This window comes from Danio rerio, chromosome 9 (genome assembly GCF_052040795.2).
Source record: "Danio rerio strain M-AB ecotype USA chromosome 9, GRCz13ab, whole genome shotgun sequence".
Taxonomy (NCBI): domain Eukaryota; kingdom Metazoa; phylum Chordata; class Actinopteri; order Cypriniformes; family Danionidae; genus Danio; species Danio rerio.
The window spans coordinates 7453829-7469817 of record NC_141029.1 but is presented as its reverse complement, the minus strand read 5'-3'; the positions used below and the strand labels follow the sequence as shown (position 1 = coordinate 7469817).

The 15989-nt window shown below is 38.1% G+C and overlaps 1 protein-coding gene across 3 annotated transcripts in view; it reads left to right on the top strand.

Moving 5' to 3' along the window:
* The window catches only part of mgat4a (alpha-1,3-mannosyl-glycoprotein 4-beta-N-acetylglucosaminyltransferase A), a 129899-nt gene that overhangs the window by 72384 nt on the left and 41526 nt on the right, over positions 1–15989 (top strand). For all 3 annotated transcript variants that reach the window (XM_087267443.1, XM_087267444.1, XM_087267445.1), the window contains one exon: positions 8780–8913. In XM_087267443.1, the coding sequence (XP_087123569.1) occupies positions 8780–8913 (134 nt within the window). The remainder of the gene's footprint in view (positions 1–8779; positions 8914–15989) is intronic.

Here is a 15989-nt window from a genome sequence, read left to right as displayed (position 1 = left end):
CTGAGGCCATCTTCCAGCCTCCACCACGGCGACTAAAGCCCTGCACAAGACTTTTGGCCAGCGGAGAAATTAAAATGGTCGTGCCCAACTGAGTCTGGTTCTCTCAAGGTTTTTTTTCTTCACTCCCATCAGGTGAAGTTTTTTTTCCCTCTCCACTGTTGCCACTGGCTCGCATAGTTCAGGATTGATAGAGCTACGCTTCGATGAATTTGCTCTTCAGTGTTTGAACTCTCAGTAATGATTAAATCACACTGAACTGAGCTAAACTAAACTGAACTGAACTTAAACACTAAAAACTGAACCACACTGTTCCAGTTACTATGATCATTTATGTGAAGCTGCTTTGACACAATCTACATTGTAAAGGTGCTATACAAATAAAGCTGAACTGAATTGAATTGAATTGAACTTAATATTTAATTAATAATTAGCATGTCTATTTTGTGTGACATTAAATATTGCATTTTAAAATACTGATTTATTTTAACATGCGAACAGCAGCATACAGAACATAATAATCCTAACATAACATAACATCTTCACACACCTGCTGTGTTTCCAACAACATAGAAAAACAGAATAAACTAAATTAAAAGAATAAAATAATAAGGCCCGTCTTAGATATTTTCACTTAAATGACAAGTTTAGATTACAATATGAAACACAGACTGAAATCTTCTATAGAACCGCTGTAGGCTGTTTTTTTTTTCAATCATGTTTTTTTTTCTTCCCTCCTTCAAATAAAAATAGCAAGCTACCTCAAATTGATGGCTTTATTAAATTAATGATCCGCGGTTAATCTTGTATCATAAACCTCTGTCAACATTTTAAATAAAAGTCATTAGTTTAAAGGTTATGTCTTACGATTATGACTTATTTTCTCCGTCTCACTCGTGGACAATGACAATGACGATGAACCTTAAGGGTAATTTGTATGTTGAATTATAGGTTTTCATAGCATACCTGTATAACAACTTTGTTGTTTACATATGAGATTGCATTAATTTGCATACATGTTTTATAAGCTATGTTTTTTTGTCAATGTTTAACACCTTGTGACTAAATAAAGAGTGCCAATGTGATCCTGCACACCAACGTGCAAAACGACAGACAAAAAAAAAAAGTCATTTTTGAAAACGCCTCATGCTCATTTTTTTGTTTTGACGCATCGCATCAAAACAGTCTCCACCAGTTAGATTGGCACTTTTGTTCACGTGCACGGAGCTGCTGAAGTTACAGTAAACAGCACTTGGAGGCGCTTAAGCGCAATACTGTCAATGTGTGTGTACATTAAAGAAGATGCCCAGAGGCGATATGACTGTGGAGCTGCTTATTGCACTGGTGAACAATAATCATTTCTTCATCGCTACAGTTGGAGCTGCTACTTGAACCATCCATGCGTGTTCACATCACCAGTAACTTTAACAACAAGCGTGTCAACTTTCTGTCTTCTTTTTCTGTGTTACAAGCTGGTGTCAGAAGCTTAAAGTTGTTTAGCGCCATCTAACATCAAGGAGGGATTTTGCATACTCTTCTGCTCTCTATGGGTTTGAATCTGGAAAAATGTCTCAAAACGCTGACGATTTTTTTTGTTGTTGTAAATGTCACTAGGAAATGACTGAAACAGCTGACCTGTATTGTGCGTGAGCGTTGCTTTTGATGTTGTTATAATTTTAATATTTATTAATATTGTGATATTCAAGATTTGTAAAGTCATAAAACTCTAGATAACTAGAAACTGTGACAACAAGCCTCTCCTCCATCATTAAAAGTTCTTCAAAGTTTCATTCATTCATTTTCAAATTGCACTTGGATTTGTGACAGCTATAGCAGCAACAATAATCATATTAATACATTATTATTTTATTTGATTAAATTGTTTTTTCTGAATGTTTTTTTTCTTTTTTTGTTTTTTTTTTCTTCCTTTTTTTATTTGCCTGTATTTTGTTATCGTCTTTTTGTTTCACCTTATTTTAAATTTTGGATGTTTGTTTTTTCTGGTTTCATTGACTTTTTAGTCATGCTTGTTAATGCGGATGTCGAGGAGTTGCACAGCTGTAACATTTGATAACTGACCACAACCTAAAAATAAGAACTTACCACTGAGTACTTGTCTTGCTCAACTGGTTTTTGCAATGGCAGTTCAGTTTTTATCAAAATCTATAGAATACACAAGACATGTCACTCGTACAGTTTTAAATTAGAAAAGTGTAACGGTCAATATAGCAAATAAAGCCCCACCTACTAGTAAAGGAGTCAATAATGGATCACTATAGACTGACGTTTCTCTGGGGGAGAAGCTCGAACCATTCGTGTGCTTTTAAGACACAAATTGGTCAACAAATGCATTTGAATCTCAACGAATATTTGCTTCACAGACATGAGAAATGTATCCATATAAAGCTCAAATCTGTTTGTTAAATTAACCAACTACACTTGAAAACAAAAGTTTTTGGTTTTGTAATCTGTATAAAATGAATGCGAGGTACAGTCTATCCTGTCAAATACACAACACATGACAGCAGCTACTCAAACACCCACAAACTTATAAACAAAGAGTCGCTGTCATTTCTGGAGGAGATTTGCCATAAGGACCATGGTTGTGAATAACTTCAGAAGAGCACCATGATGAGACGAAGCATTATCCAGAGGATGATAATGTGTAACCCTGCCATAAATTAGGTTGGTGTCGCGATCTCGTTCTTTTCGAGTGCGCAGTTCCACCAGTGTTGCGTCTTGAACTGGCATGGCAAAATGTGTGTCATTGCTATTGTTCTACAGTGTGTACAACTATTGCCCAGGAGCAGATATTCAGATATGGTAATTAGCATTTGGTTTAAACCTTTAAGTAGTCGACCAGACATAACACACTGGGTCATTTGGCCAACCAGAGCCGAGCATTAAATGCTTAAATGACTGAAGGCTTAAATGAGACTATTATGTGAAGATTTTTTTTCCTCAGAGTTTAGATAATGTTAAATTTCACCAGATGACTTAATAGCTCTGTTTGGAAGGAATTCATTCATTTAAAATCAATTGGGCTGATTTTATAGGAGAGTGAGTGATGTATAAAACAGATGAATAAGACAGAGCAAAGATAAAAGTGAAATTAGCAGTGCATTATGGTTTTCTGGGAAATCGTACAGTATTTGGGTGCAGAAACTGAATAATTAAATTGTAAAATTACACTGCATGGCCTTCATTGTTCAAATAATTCAATAAAATTCATCTTTGTTAAGGCAACAAATTGTACAATTTTCAACAAACTCTACTAATTTTCCCACTAACATTTAAACGCCACTGAGCATGTTCTTAAACATAGCTGACCATTGCGCACAGCACATCAAGTGCAAATATCGACACTAGAGCATTTCAAAGCCACGTAGATCAGTTGATCCATCAGTGGATCACTCTGTAGTCAGCTCATTGACAGACCAGCTGATAGACGCGACTTTAAAATGCTCCAGCGTCCTTCTATTTGTGTTTGCACTTAGTGAACCGCGGTGAACTAATGACCATTGCAGCCAATCATTTCTGTAGATCATGTGAACACAATGGCCAGTCAGCTGTTTAAGAACACTCTCAACAGTGCTCAAATGTTATTGGAAAGTGGATGTTTTTTTATTTTATTTTTCCAATTGATACTGAATTACACCGATTGGTATCGAACTTGATACTTTTGACAACCCTAAAATGCCTGTTATTGGTCCCTTGATGTCTCTTGTTTACTCATTTTGTTCAAATGTTATCAGGAGTCACGATCTCTGCTCTTATGCTTTTCTTCCTTCCTGAAAGGAAGCTAAATCTCCTTTCCTTTATGATGCTGGGAGATGCAGTACAATAGATCAAGAGTAAAGTGCTTGCCCTTGGAACCTCTATTCGTATGTGCATTTCATGTTTAGACTTTACTCTTATGATATCATGGAAGCCCCTTCTCCTTTTCAGATCTGAGATACAGTGAGGAAATTACGTATTGAACACGTTTCCATTTTTTCTCAGAAAACATATTTCCAAAGTTGCTGTTGACTTAAAATTTTCCTTGGATGTTTTTTAAACAAACAAAGAAATCCATAAATGCAAAGAAATTAAATCAAACTTGTTTACAAATGAAGTTATGTGTAGGCCCACACGGAATCTGCACACGCAGAATTCTGCAGATTTTTAGCCCATCATTGCTTCTGTTTATTTACTTCTGTAAATGTGTGTAAATTAATATTTATTCTTTTTTAAATTAATTTCTGTAATATTATTGACTAATATGAAAATATTCATATAATTCCTTTACACTACAGTGTGTACACAGTGATATTTTTTTGTCTTTTAGTAGATATGTTATATAGAAGACTTACTTTGCTTGCCAAATAAAGTGGATCTAATTGGATTTGTATTGTACACATTAAATGCAAGTTAAAAGGGTGTTACTTTTTATTTAATATTAAGGTTTTAGTTATGATACTCCCCAAATCATTCTGCATAAATCTGCAGATTTTTTACAAAATTCTGCACAGAAATAGCAGAAAATGTCCGCAGATACCGTCTGGCCCTTGTTATGTGTAATAAAATGAAATGACCCAGGGAGAAAGTGTTGAACACATGAAGAAAGGGAGGTGTAGAAAGGCAGTGAAAGCCCAGACAGCAAGTAGTTATTCAGCAACCCTCTGCCCTTCCTCTTTCTAAATTAATTGTAGCTGCTTCAGTCCAACCAGGGTGGACATTTTAGCAAAACAATGATCCAAAAACAAGTCAAGTAAAAGTCTTGAATGCTTTCCGACAAGGAGAATCAAGCTGTAGAATGGCCCAGCTAATCACTTGAATCCAATATAAAATACAAATTAAAGATCAGATTTGATAGTTGAAACCCACAGAACCATCACAGGGTTTCCGTGGGGTCTTAAAAAGTCTAAAATTTAAAAATCTAAATTTCAGGCCTTAAAATGTCTTAAATTCGCTGTTCTAGGTTTTAAATATTTTGCACAGGTCCTATTTTCTGCGTCCCTGTAACGCTACATCTAATGCTCATTTACATTCTTTTATGTTGTTGCTTGTTTTTCGTGGTGTTGTAGTATTTGTTTACTAGTCCAAATGTAATTTGCGTTATTGCAACTACAAATGAAACCAACATGCAATAGCTATCAGCTTTCTGTTATTGAACTCATCGCTAACGTCATCGCTGTGTTTTGCGGAAGTTCGCTTTGGGTGCGCGACATGATTTCAGCTGGTGGAGCTCACCAAATGTTTTGAGACGCCGCGTCTCAAGTTCACGTGACGCCGCTTTTCATTTCAGGTGACCATGAAACATTTGGAAGAGATTTCGTCTGAAACGGGTACGACTGTACATATACCTTTATGATCCGTCCATGCATGATCATAGGAAGAACCAGATAACCTAATTCTTGGCTAACAATTGCAACAGCAGTGGGAAAGGAGAAAAGTTTTTGTAAAAGTTTGGAAAAACTTAAAGGAATAAGTTTGTTAAAACAAAAATAGAGGCCATGCAAAAGTGGAGATCCAGGTGCTTTTATCATTACAGAATATGTTTTTCTACCATTCACAGGTTTTACACTGTATATATGACAATTTTGAATTCAAAACAATTTAATAAATACACACTTAAATTAAGGAACAAATTATGTCTTTGATAACTGGAAAGGAGTATTTCGAAAGGAGGATTTATATCGGTTTACAACATACTGATGGCCTGTTTTTCTAGGCTTTATTGGTGATAATAGTCAGGAATGTTGGACTATTGTTGCCTTTTAAGCTTATAAGCAGTGCACAGAAACTAGCCAGACAGTAATGTGTCAATTGTGGGGTGGGAAAAATAAAATAAAAAAAATGTCAGTATTTGCTTTTATTCTTGACATAATAAAATATATAATTGTTGAGCAACCCATGTTCTCTTGCCATTTATAATTAACTGTATTTAGGTAGAAGGCTGTCCGGGATATAAACAAAAGCAAGTGATGCATCAAAGTTTGATTAAAAAAATTATGAATGTTTATAAAATCTTTATAATCATTAAAATTAATAAATCCAATAAATCTTAAAATTCACTTACAAATTCTGAAAATAATAAAAAAAACTATTAGTTTAAAAATCTTCAATGATATTAATGATAAGACGTATTTCTGGAAACTTACAACTTCTCTGTTTATCCGTCTGACTTTACAGTGGGTTTCTTTTGACTGCCACTTGTCATTTAAAAGACTTTCTCAATGGTGTACGCGTCAAGTATAAAACCCTTGTCTGTTTCGTAAGGTGCACGATGCGGCATCAGTCTTAAGATGTTTGTTTGTTTGTTTGTTTGTTTGTTTGTTTGTTTCCTGTAGTTCAATGGTGCATCTCCTGTCTTTAGTACTGTTCAATTTGAAGATATTTTTTACCACTAATTTTGTGATTTTGCATTTTCTCTGTGTGTGCATGTTTTTGATTTTGTGATATTAAATTTAACACTTAATGGTCTAAAAAATGTCTTTAAAAGGTCTTAAAGGGCACCTATGGTGAAAAATCTACTTTTCAAGCTGTTTGGACACATGTGTGTAGGTGTAGTGTATAGACCTTCATATTGGGGTGATATAAACACACCCTGTCCTTTTTTTTTTCAATTTAACCTCAGAAAAACGGTGGACCAATTGGATCGGTTTTTAGATCAGCCGCAACTTGACGAAGGAGTGCAGTCCCCCCGCCCACCAATATTGATTGACTGGCGCGTATCACCATATCCTTAGTTTGTTGTTTCACATCCGCCATTGTCAACGTGTGAGTCAAAGCGCTGTCACTAAAGGAACACCCTTGCTTTATTTTTAGATGTAAGGCTTATTGGGCTCAACACAAGATCAACATTTACCACATGATCGCTGTAATCGAAATTATTGTTGGTAACTGTCCGCTGCGCCCAGCCACGATTCAGGAAACTATATTTCTATATTTCTGCCACACCACAAAGCGTCATATGAATAGTTTCATTTTAAATAACATCCGAATGTGCGTGTCTGGTGTGCCGTGCTCCAAGCGGGTCATCCAGTGCCTCAGTCAAAGTTAATTCAGTGTGCGTGGTTATTAGTCTTGGTGTACAAGCTCGGCACTTTAAACTAGCACACAGTTGGCTGTAAAACTATACAAAGACACACATGATTTTGTACTCTCTGCTTAGTCTGTGTCCGAGTCGTACATGTACGGCTGAATGCTGGTCCTCTCACTTATGTTGCTTCTCTCTGTCTGCCTGTCTGTTGCCAAACACAGCCTGGGAGCTCTTGGCTCCGCCCCCTTGTTACCTTGGGCGGGAAGTTGAAACTTATTTTCATGTGAAGCAACACACCCCTAAAACAGTGAGCTGTGTACACGCCCCCAAATAAACACTTTTTAACACATTATAATAAAAAAATCTTTACTGTGTTTTGAACCTAAACTGGCACACTCAGAACAACCATAATATTAAAATGAAATCATAAAAAAGGGGTAATTTATGTGGCCCTTTAAGTTTGACATTATGATATTCTCAGAAACCCTGCATTAAGATTCTTAAGCCGTACTCACACCAGGTACAGTTCCCTCGAACCGGGCCAAAGCATGCTTGTCCCCCCTCCCGTCTCCCCCGACGGCCCGCACTCACACCACAATCGGGCCTCGGCACGCTTACGTCATCGATGCTGCGCTGTTCAGTGAGAAATGCTGTCACTCAGCAGCACAGCGAAGATTTCTCTAGTTATATCATTTCAGTCGGTTTGATATGCAGTGACATGCAGTCAAATATTTCGCCAAACAGGCCTTAGGGATGCGGTGACACACAGTCAGATATTTCGCCGAACAGATCCGCCACTTTTGGCGCTCATAAACAATCATAAAGCCCTCTTGCTGCAGGAATGAGGAGGTCTGCTGAAGGCGCGCAGCTGTCGTGCAGTGAGGAAATGCGTATTTAATAAGCTAAGGCAGTTTGCGTTCACTGAACAGTAAGAATGATTAATAAATCGATATGAAACAGTCCCTTAAAAGTCACATATCGCTTTCAGTTTCGGGCTTTGGCGCATTTTGCACTCACACTACAAACGTACCGCCCAAGTCCCAAGTGAACCGCGTTCAGGCCCACCTCTTCCAACTGGAAGCGGCCAAGTGAACTGTGCTTGAGCCCTATTCAGTGCACTCACACTTCTCAAACGATCCGGGAAACGGGCATGGGCACGGTACGGATGGCATAGTGTGAGTAGGCCCTTACACTCTGTAAAAGTCTGTGAAAACTCACACCTGAGCAATGCATGTGATTTCATTTTCTAAATGAGAGAGGCGTCTTTAAACTGCCATCACCAAAAAAAGCCTTTTATATAAAGTTATATATAATATATATATATATATAATATATATAAAGTTAATTTCAGTAGTTCAAAACTTTTCTCCTTGTGTCATTTCATTGTCATTACACACAACTACTTTTATTATAATTAAAACGTACACATTATATATATATATTTTTGTTATATTTAATTTTATGTTTGTGTTGTTTGAGCTTTTACCAAAATCCGGTTTAATTCCATGTCAACAGCTCCTTTAGTAACATTATTCCCGGGAAAAAACACGTTCAATACTTATTTCCCCCGCTGCATATAGCCGAAATCAAACCGCTGTAGAACCTCAGTCAACATACGTGTCTCATATTCGCCTGGTGTAGCTAAAACTGTTCTACATGTTTTCGAGTAGTTAGTCATCTGCCTAGCGATGACTATATGATGTGCTGCTAAATTGGGTTTATGAGGCTGGAATTGAGTTTTTGTTTTCTTCTATTCAGTTTCCATGGTGATGGGCATCCCCACAGTGAAGCGGAAAGTGAAGTCATACCTGTCAGAGACGCTTCATTCGCTCATCGATAAGCTGTCGGCGGAGGAGAAGCTGGATTGCGTCATCATAGTGTTTGTAGGAGAGGTGAGTGTTTTTGTGGTTTGCAGAAGCGTGCATGTGTGAGAGCACTGTGGCGAGGCCTGGTTTCCTGTATGTGAAGGCCTACAGTAAACAGCTAGTTGTAAAGGAAACGATTGAGTTGTGCTTACTCGCAAACACTGACAGTTGGCTCTCAATGACTCTACAGGCTCACACGCACACACATATACAACCACAGATAGACAATCACCACTGATCTCTCATCTAAACGCTTTTGTGTGCTTTCACCCACTGGAGGGGGTAGGCGGTCTGCGACCAGCGCCTCCATGGCTGCAGGACCTGGCGGCTGCCAGCCCTCATCGGACTACCACCATATCCCCTGTTCCCATCCCACTTGTCCATGTTGTGTCTTTTCCGTGTGCTTTCATGTGCTAGATTGGGCTGTATTTCTCCCCATCTAAGGCCCTGTTTACATTAATGCATTTTAGTTTGAAAATGCGTAAGTTTTGCTACGGTTACGCCATCCGTCCACACTATGCCGGACTTTTAGAGCGCCGAAAACAGAGCATTTGGGAAGCGCTGGAGAGGCTGTTTTCATTCTAAAACATTGCTGCTCCGTCTCAGTGTGGATGAGGGAAAACGGAGATATCTGAAAACGGAGGCGTGGCTGCTGATATTCGCTACCTGATTGGGGCTTTTGCGTCATTGCGTATCCTTCCCTTATTCGTCAAGCTCCTATCACATGACTATAACACATGGCTTTAACGCTACCGGAAGACAGTACTGTAAACAACAACATGGGCACAGAAATGGGAGCATTGTTTGCACTATTGTCTGTTTTAGGCGCCATTGTGCAGTTATACGTTTAGTAACAACTCGACCTCATCGTCTGTCCACAAAAATACCTCTCTTGCTTTCTTTGCCATCGCGTTCTTTGTTCAACCGGCGTTTGTTGACTAACAATAACCACGAGACGCATGCTTCCTGTTTATACTAGAACGCAAATGCCCAGAGTGCACGAATGGTCACGTGATATACATTTTTGGTGGTGTAGTGTGGACGGAGATATGTTCATAAACACTAGGTGAAACCAACCCAAGCTCATTCTGAAAACGTAGTCCCGCGGACATTTCTGGAGACAGCGGAATACGTCCCGGGGGGTACGTACGGCCGTGTTTATTTTTTTTTCAAGCGAACGCTGCGGGGCGGTGTGACGCTGTTCCCTTTCGCGTCGCCTTACCTCCTTGTGGAGGGCTTCCCCGCTTCAACCCGTTTGTCCACTCAGCTCACCGTGTACGTCGGCAGGCTCGAGATGCAGAGAGGAGTCGACCACGGCGAAGTCCGGGTAAGAGCGGTTCCAGCAATCAGGTAAGACGAAAACAGAATCCCAAAAATTAAGTGAACGAGTTTTGTGACAGGGTGAGAAGCATCTGAGGCATCTGAGGTGCGAAAAAGCGCACAACAGCAGCCTCTCGCTGATTCGCAAAAACAAAAACTCCCGCCGTACCTACCCGCCGGGACGTATTCCGTGGTCTCCAGAAACGTCCGCGGGACTACGTTTCCACAATGAGCCCGGGTTGGGTGAAACGCTAGTGTGGACGCGGATCGTTTTTGTTTCAATTTCACTATGCGAAAGTATATGTGACAAATAAAGGCCTGATTTGATTTGAATTCTGACTTCATATACATTTTTTTAAAATCTGTCAAATTAAATTAAATCAGAAAAATACAAACAGTTAATAAAAAACTTCATGATTCATTTAAGTGCAAGGGAGATGTGAGGTAACATAACACAGAAAATGATTAACCGTAGGAAGTCTAAAATCAAATCTGATGTTTTTAAAGGGGTTAACTCTTATTTAGAAGATGCAAGCATTAAGCTCTTGCAGCTTCTCTGCTCTGTGTTGCATCTCCGCTTGATGTTCAGTGTAAGGTCTGGGCTTTGAGAGCATCAGCGTCTTTGTGAATGGCTGAATTGGGTCAGCAGGGTTTGTTGTTTGTTGTCCTGTTGCCACCCGTGGAGGGGTGCGGGCGGTTCACGCTGAGAACAGGAGTCTGGATGTTTTCATGCTGCTGTCTGAAGGGCAGAGCAAGAGGAACAGGCATGCAGACATACCCGGCAGGATTTGTCTCTCGCTTTATCTGCTGCCACATTGTGTTGGATGTCTGAACACGGAGTGGGAGGAAAATTGTTCTTGAGTTAAGTCTAAAGGCTCTATTTTGACGATCCATGACGCAAAGCGCAGGGCGCAAGCGCATTCAGGGTGTGTCAGAATCCACTTTTGCTAATATAAGGATGGAAAAATCCGCTTTGTGTCGTGGCGCATGGTCTAAAAGGGTTGAGCTTATTTTCTTAATGAGTTATGAGTGTGTTTAGAGAATAAACCAATCAAGGTCTCATCTTTCATTCCCTTTAAGAGCCAGTTGCGTAGCGCCATAGTGCATTTGCTATTTACATGACAGACTTTGTAAGTGGAAAAACTGAGCATTTCACTAACAAGAAAACAGTTAAACAGAGCATCTGCAGTGCGAGAATGAGAAATGAGCCTCCCCATTATCTACTTTCACTTTCACTTTCACTCTCGTGGATAGGGAAACCTTGTACGCAACGACATTCATTAGCCTATAAATAATTAATTTTGTTTGTTAAGCACAAATATTTGTGTCAAAACTGTTTCTAAATTCAGTTCTAATTTCCAGCAATAATAACGAAGTGTGTTTAGAAAAACTGAGTTATATCCAAATACACATGCTGTGCCCCATATGGTCTAAAACCTGACAGGTGGACAAATCTAAGCTTGTTTTAAATAAAACAAATATAAATACTCATATAATAAATAATACTGCTAATAATAATAACATTATACAAAAGCAAATTGTTTTGAATAATCTGAAAAAGCCCCCGAGATGAAGAAGGCATGAAAGTATGAATTTTATATTTATTTAGGCTAGAAAATAATGTTTTGTAGAATTTTAGTCCTTTATATTTATATCCTATATATATCCTTAATATTTTAATTCTTTTTCATATGTAAATATATTTGTGTATTGCTGTACATCTTGTCTGTATTAAGCAGTGTTTAAGCGAGGCGCACTACTAACGCACTCTGCGCTGGACAACAGACCAGCTTTGTTCTGGTCTATAGATCAGTCTATTAAAGTTTCTCAAAATAGCAACGTGCCAGCAATGAGCCTCAACACACCTTCCTATTTTAGACCAGAACGCCTATGGGCGCACATATGAGCGCAAATGCATTTGCTATTTAAACAGTGGCTCAAAACGACTCTTGCGCCAAGCTGAAACTAGAAAACAACAATTGCGCCGTGTGTATGATAGGGCCCTTGCTGTTAATGTATTGTTTATATTTAGGCCTGTCATGGTATCTCTATTTGTTGTACGATATATTGCACCAAAATATAAACAATATTAAACAATATTATCGTCATTTAAAGACCCTTTTATACCACTCGTTTTATAATGCCAGAATGACATTATAATAGCATCACAATGCATGTACACTCTTCCAAAAAACACCTAATATTTTATTCATAAAACTATTTCATTTAATCGTAGTCCTTTTAACAATTTAATAATGAGGCTTCGGAATCAGAATATGAAAACAAATCTACTAAACAAATATTTTAAACAAAAAAAGCGCAAGGTAAAAAGTAACAGAGGCTGTGATATCTCCTACCAGATTTATTTTTAGTTGTCAGTCACCCACATGAAAATATACTAAAGCAATTCAGTATTTTTTCATATATGGGCGATATACAGTTCAAGTCAGAATTATTAGCCCCCCTTTGAAATTTTTTTTCCTCTTTTTTAAATATTTCCCAAATTATGTTTAACAAAGCAAGGCGATTTTGTTTCTCAGTATGTCTGATAATATTTTTTTTTCTTCTGGAGAAAGTCTTATTTGTTTTATTTCGGCTAGAATAAAAGCAGTTTTTAAATTTTTTAAACACCATTTTAAGGACAAAATGATTAGCCCCTTTAAGCTATATTTTTGTTCGATAGTCTTCAGAACAAACCATCATTACACAACAACTTGCCTAATTACCCTAACCTGCCTAGTTAACCTAATTACCCTAGTTAAGCCTTTTAACGTCACTTTAAGCTGTATAAAAGTGTCTTTAAAAAGATATAGTCAAATATTATTTACTCTCATCATGACAAAGATAAAATAAATCAGTTATTAGAAATGAGTTATTAAAACTATTATGTGTTGAAATGTGTTGAAGAAATCTTCACTCCGTTAAACAGAAATCAGGAAAAAATAAACGGTGGCTAATCAGGGGGTTTAATAATTCTGACTTCAGCTGTACATATTGCATGATCATAAATGATTGAGGTCATGTCAATGTGTTGTGCGATAAGTCCATATATTATGACAGGCCTAAAGGTAGGGTTGTTCTATACCAGTCCTACTGTTTATCGTATAGAAATGGATGTTACTGTATATATTATCCACATTGATTCATTTATATATGAGACTTGTAGTTTTAAAGGAAATTGACAAATTGTAAAATAGTTAAGCTCTGCTGTACTCTACTGTTTTATATTTCTTTTATAGAATCACCGATCCTGCATAATTATTTCAATTATTTTTTTTTTCATCCAGTGCTGGTTTGTGTTTGTGGGCAGAAGTTTGGTCTGGTCACTGATCTGTCACCAGTTATTCATGTGGTTTCTGGAACAATGGCAGTTCATTAGTTTGGAGTGCTTTAGTTAAGAGGGAAACACCCAGTGGCAGAGCATCTGTGTGTGTGTGCCTGTGTGTGTAAGGATATCCCTTTCCCACATCAGTCGCTGAAGTGTTACTTGCTCCCACAGATGGTGTAGGCTGGATAAATTCTGTAAAAAAAAGACAATTAGTCCAAGGATAGCAAATAGCCCAGAGCGGAGATGCTCTAATTCACTTCTTTTTTTTTTTTTTTTTTTTGTGGTGTTGTGTTTACTTGCACCTGTATTTCTGCAGAGCCCCTTTGTGTGTGTGTGTGTGTGTGTGTGTGTGTGTGTGTGTGTGTGTGTGTGTGTGTGTGCCATGGTCATTTTAGTAAACGGAAACTCAAACCAAGACTATAATTATTGGAATAAAATAACTGAAAATTAAAGGTTCAGGACACTCTGGAGAACTTTTTTTTTTATATATTAACAGATTTGTGTATATTGAGCATCAGTTAAGACAATGTTAGCACCTGTCAGCTTTAATTGTGGGGAAAACTGGATAATTTTGAGCTTTTGTCAGCTAATTTCAGCTTCCGGTTTTAAAATGATTTTAGGGGCGGGATCAAAATCGGCGACGTAAAGCAGTACTACAAGTGCAATGATGACGCGTCGGTTTCTCATTATTATTCAAAGCGGAGTTTTCTTATCCTATGAGAAGAGCCGGCTGCTTAAATATTCATGAGACCTGCCAGACCTGCCAGAGTCAAGCCCGAGCTGTGTCACGGACCCACGGGCACACAGTATTTAGCCGTTCATGAAGGCTCATATGCGTTTGTTTCCATGATCCACGCGGTTTGTTGCATGTTTTTCCCCGCGATCTTGTCAGGGCCGATCATACAGCAAAGCTGTGTGTGTGCTGCTAGCATTCTTGTCGGGAGAGCAGCACGAGAATTAAAGAATGGCGGACGCTGACTTTCATCAGGAGTTCGTTTTATTCAGACACATCACTGTGCTGCTGTGTTTGCCTAAATCCTCCAGATTACCAGCAGGGTTAATGGTTAAAATAGACGGGTCAGGAGACCTGCTGCACTGAGTCTGCTGGATACGGGAGGGAGAAGTCCCCATTTATACGGTTTACATGAACACACTTATCTTTATAATGATATAAATTGTGGTTATGTGTATATGAAATTACGAATAATAAATGTAGCAGGGCATTAAATTACTGTTCATTTCTTTGCATTTTAACTTTGTAAACTATAAACTCATGCGTCTCCTCACGGTTTGTCTCATTTTGTGAGCTAGCTTCGTTCGCTCACGTTCTCCCCTGCTGGCTACGCCCACTCCTGCCCGATGCTCGCGGAGCTCCACGCCCATTAATCATGCATCTTTTGAAAAAATTCTGAAGTAGACTTTAACCGAAAGTGGGGGGTGTCATGGCCCTTTAAAAGACTGAAGTGAAATAATCATTAGGAAATATCAATAATCATTTTCAAAGCTCATGAGCACTCATTCTGTGAACATCCTGGTGTTTTTATTGTGAGAAATTACTGATTGACGGAGCTTTTATTGAAAAAGCACATGATTATATAAACATATTTTTACTATAAAAACATCAGATGTGTGTTCTGTCTTTTTTTTACTTTTCAAAAAGTAAGCTTGTACAATAAATCACCAAAAAAAACGGAAATGGTTTCTAGGTTTTTGGTGTAAGAAAGTATTTACAGTACTTTAGAAATAATGTCTCTGTCAATGTTTTTAAACAATTATATTTGATTTACCAAAGTCACACATGTGGCAATTTCACATCGATCACATCGATAATGGAGACGTCACATCCATAACAACAATTTTTCCTCAAATACAAAAATATGAAATAATTTTTAATAATTATAATTATTAAATTAAATAATTATTAAAATTAAATTATTTATTGTTGTTCTATAGAGAGCCAACTCTTATCTTTTTGAATATCATTATTTCTGGACTATGCATTGATAAAGACTTGATCATTACAGTCTAAATTAATGAAATATTTAAAGCTATTCAAACCATCTGGTGAAATTATTGCAATATATATATATATATTAGGGATGTAACGGTATTGTAAATACCGTCATACCGCAATATTAATTTATTTTGATATTACCGTAGTCGCATGACTCGGTAAAACTATAGGTCTTCTGAGATAATTTGCTCAAGCGAATGAAGCGAACGGGAGGTACCGGAAACTACAATTCCCATCAGCCCAGGCTTGGCCATAATCCCTTGCGGTCTGTTGTCGCTACAGATCCAGTAATGCGGAAATGGAGTGTGCTGCTAGAAGCGGGGATCAAAAAGAGCTGGAAAACCCTAAAGCGGGTGTTGTCGCCACGCGCGTACTGAATAGTGGTGTTGTCGCGCGAGTTCTTAACAGCTGTGTTGTCGCGCGCGTACTGAATAGCGGTGT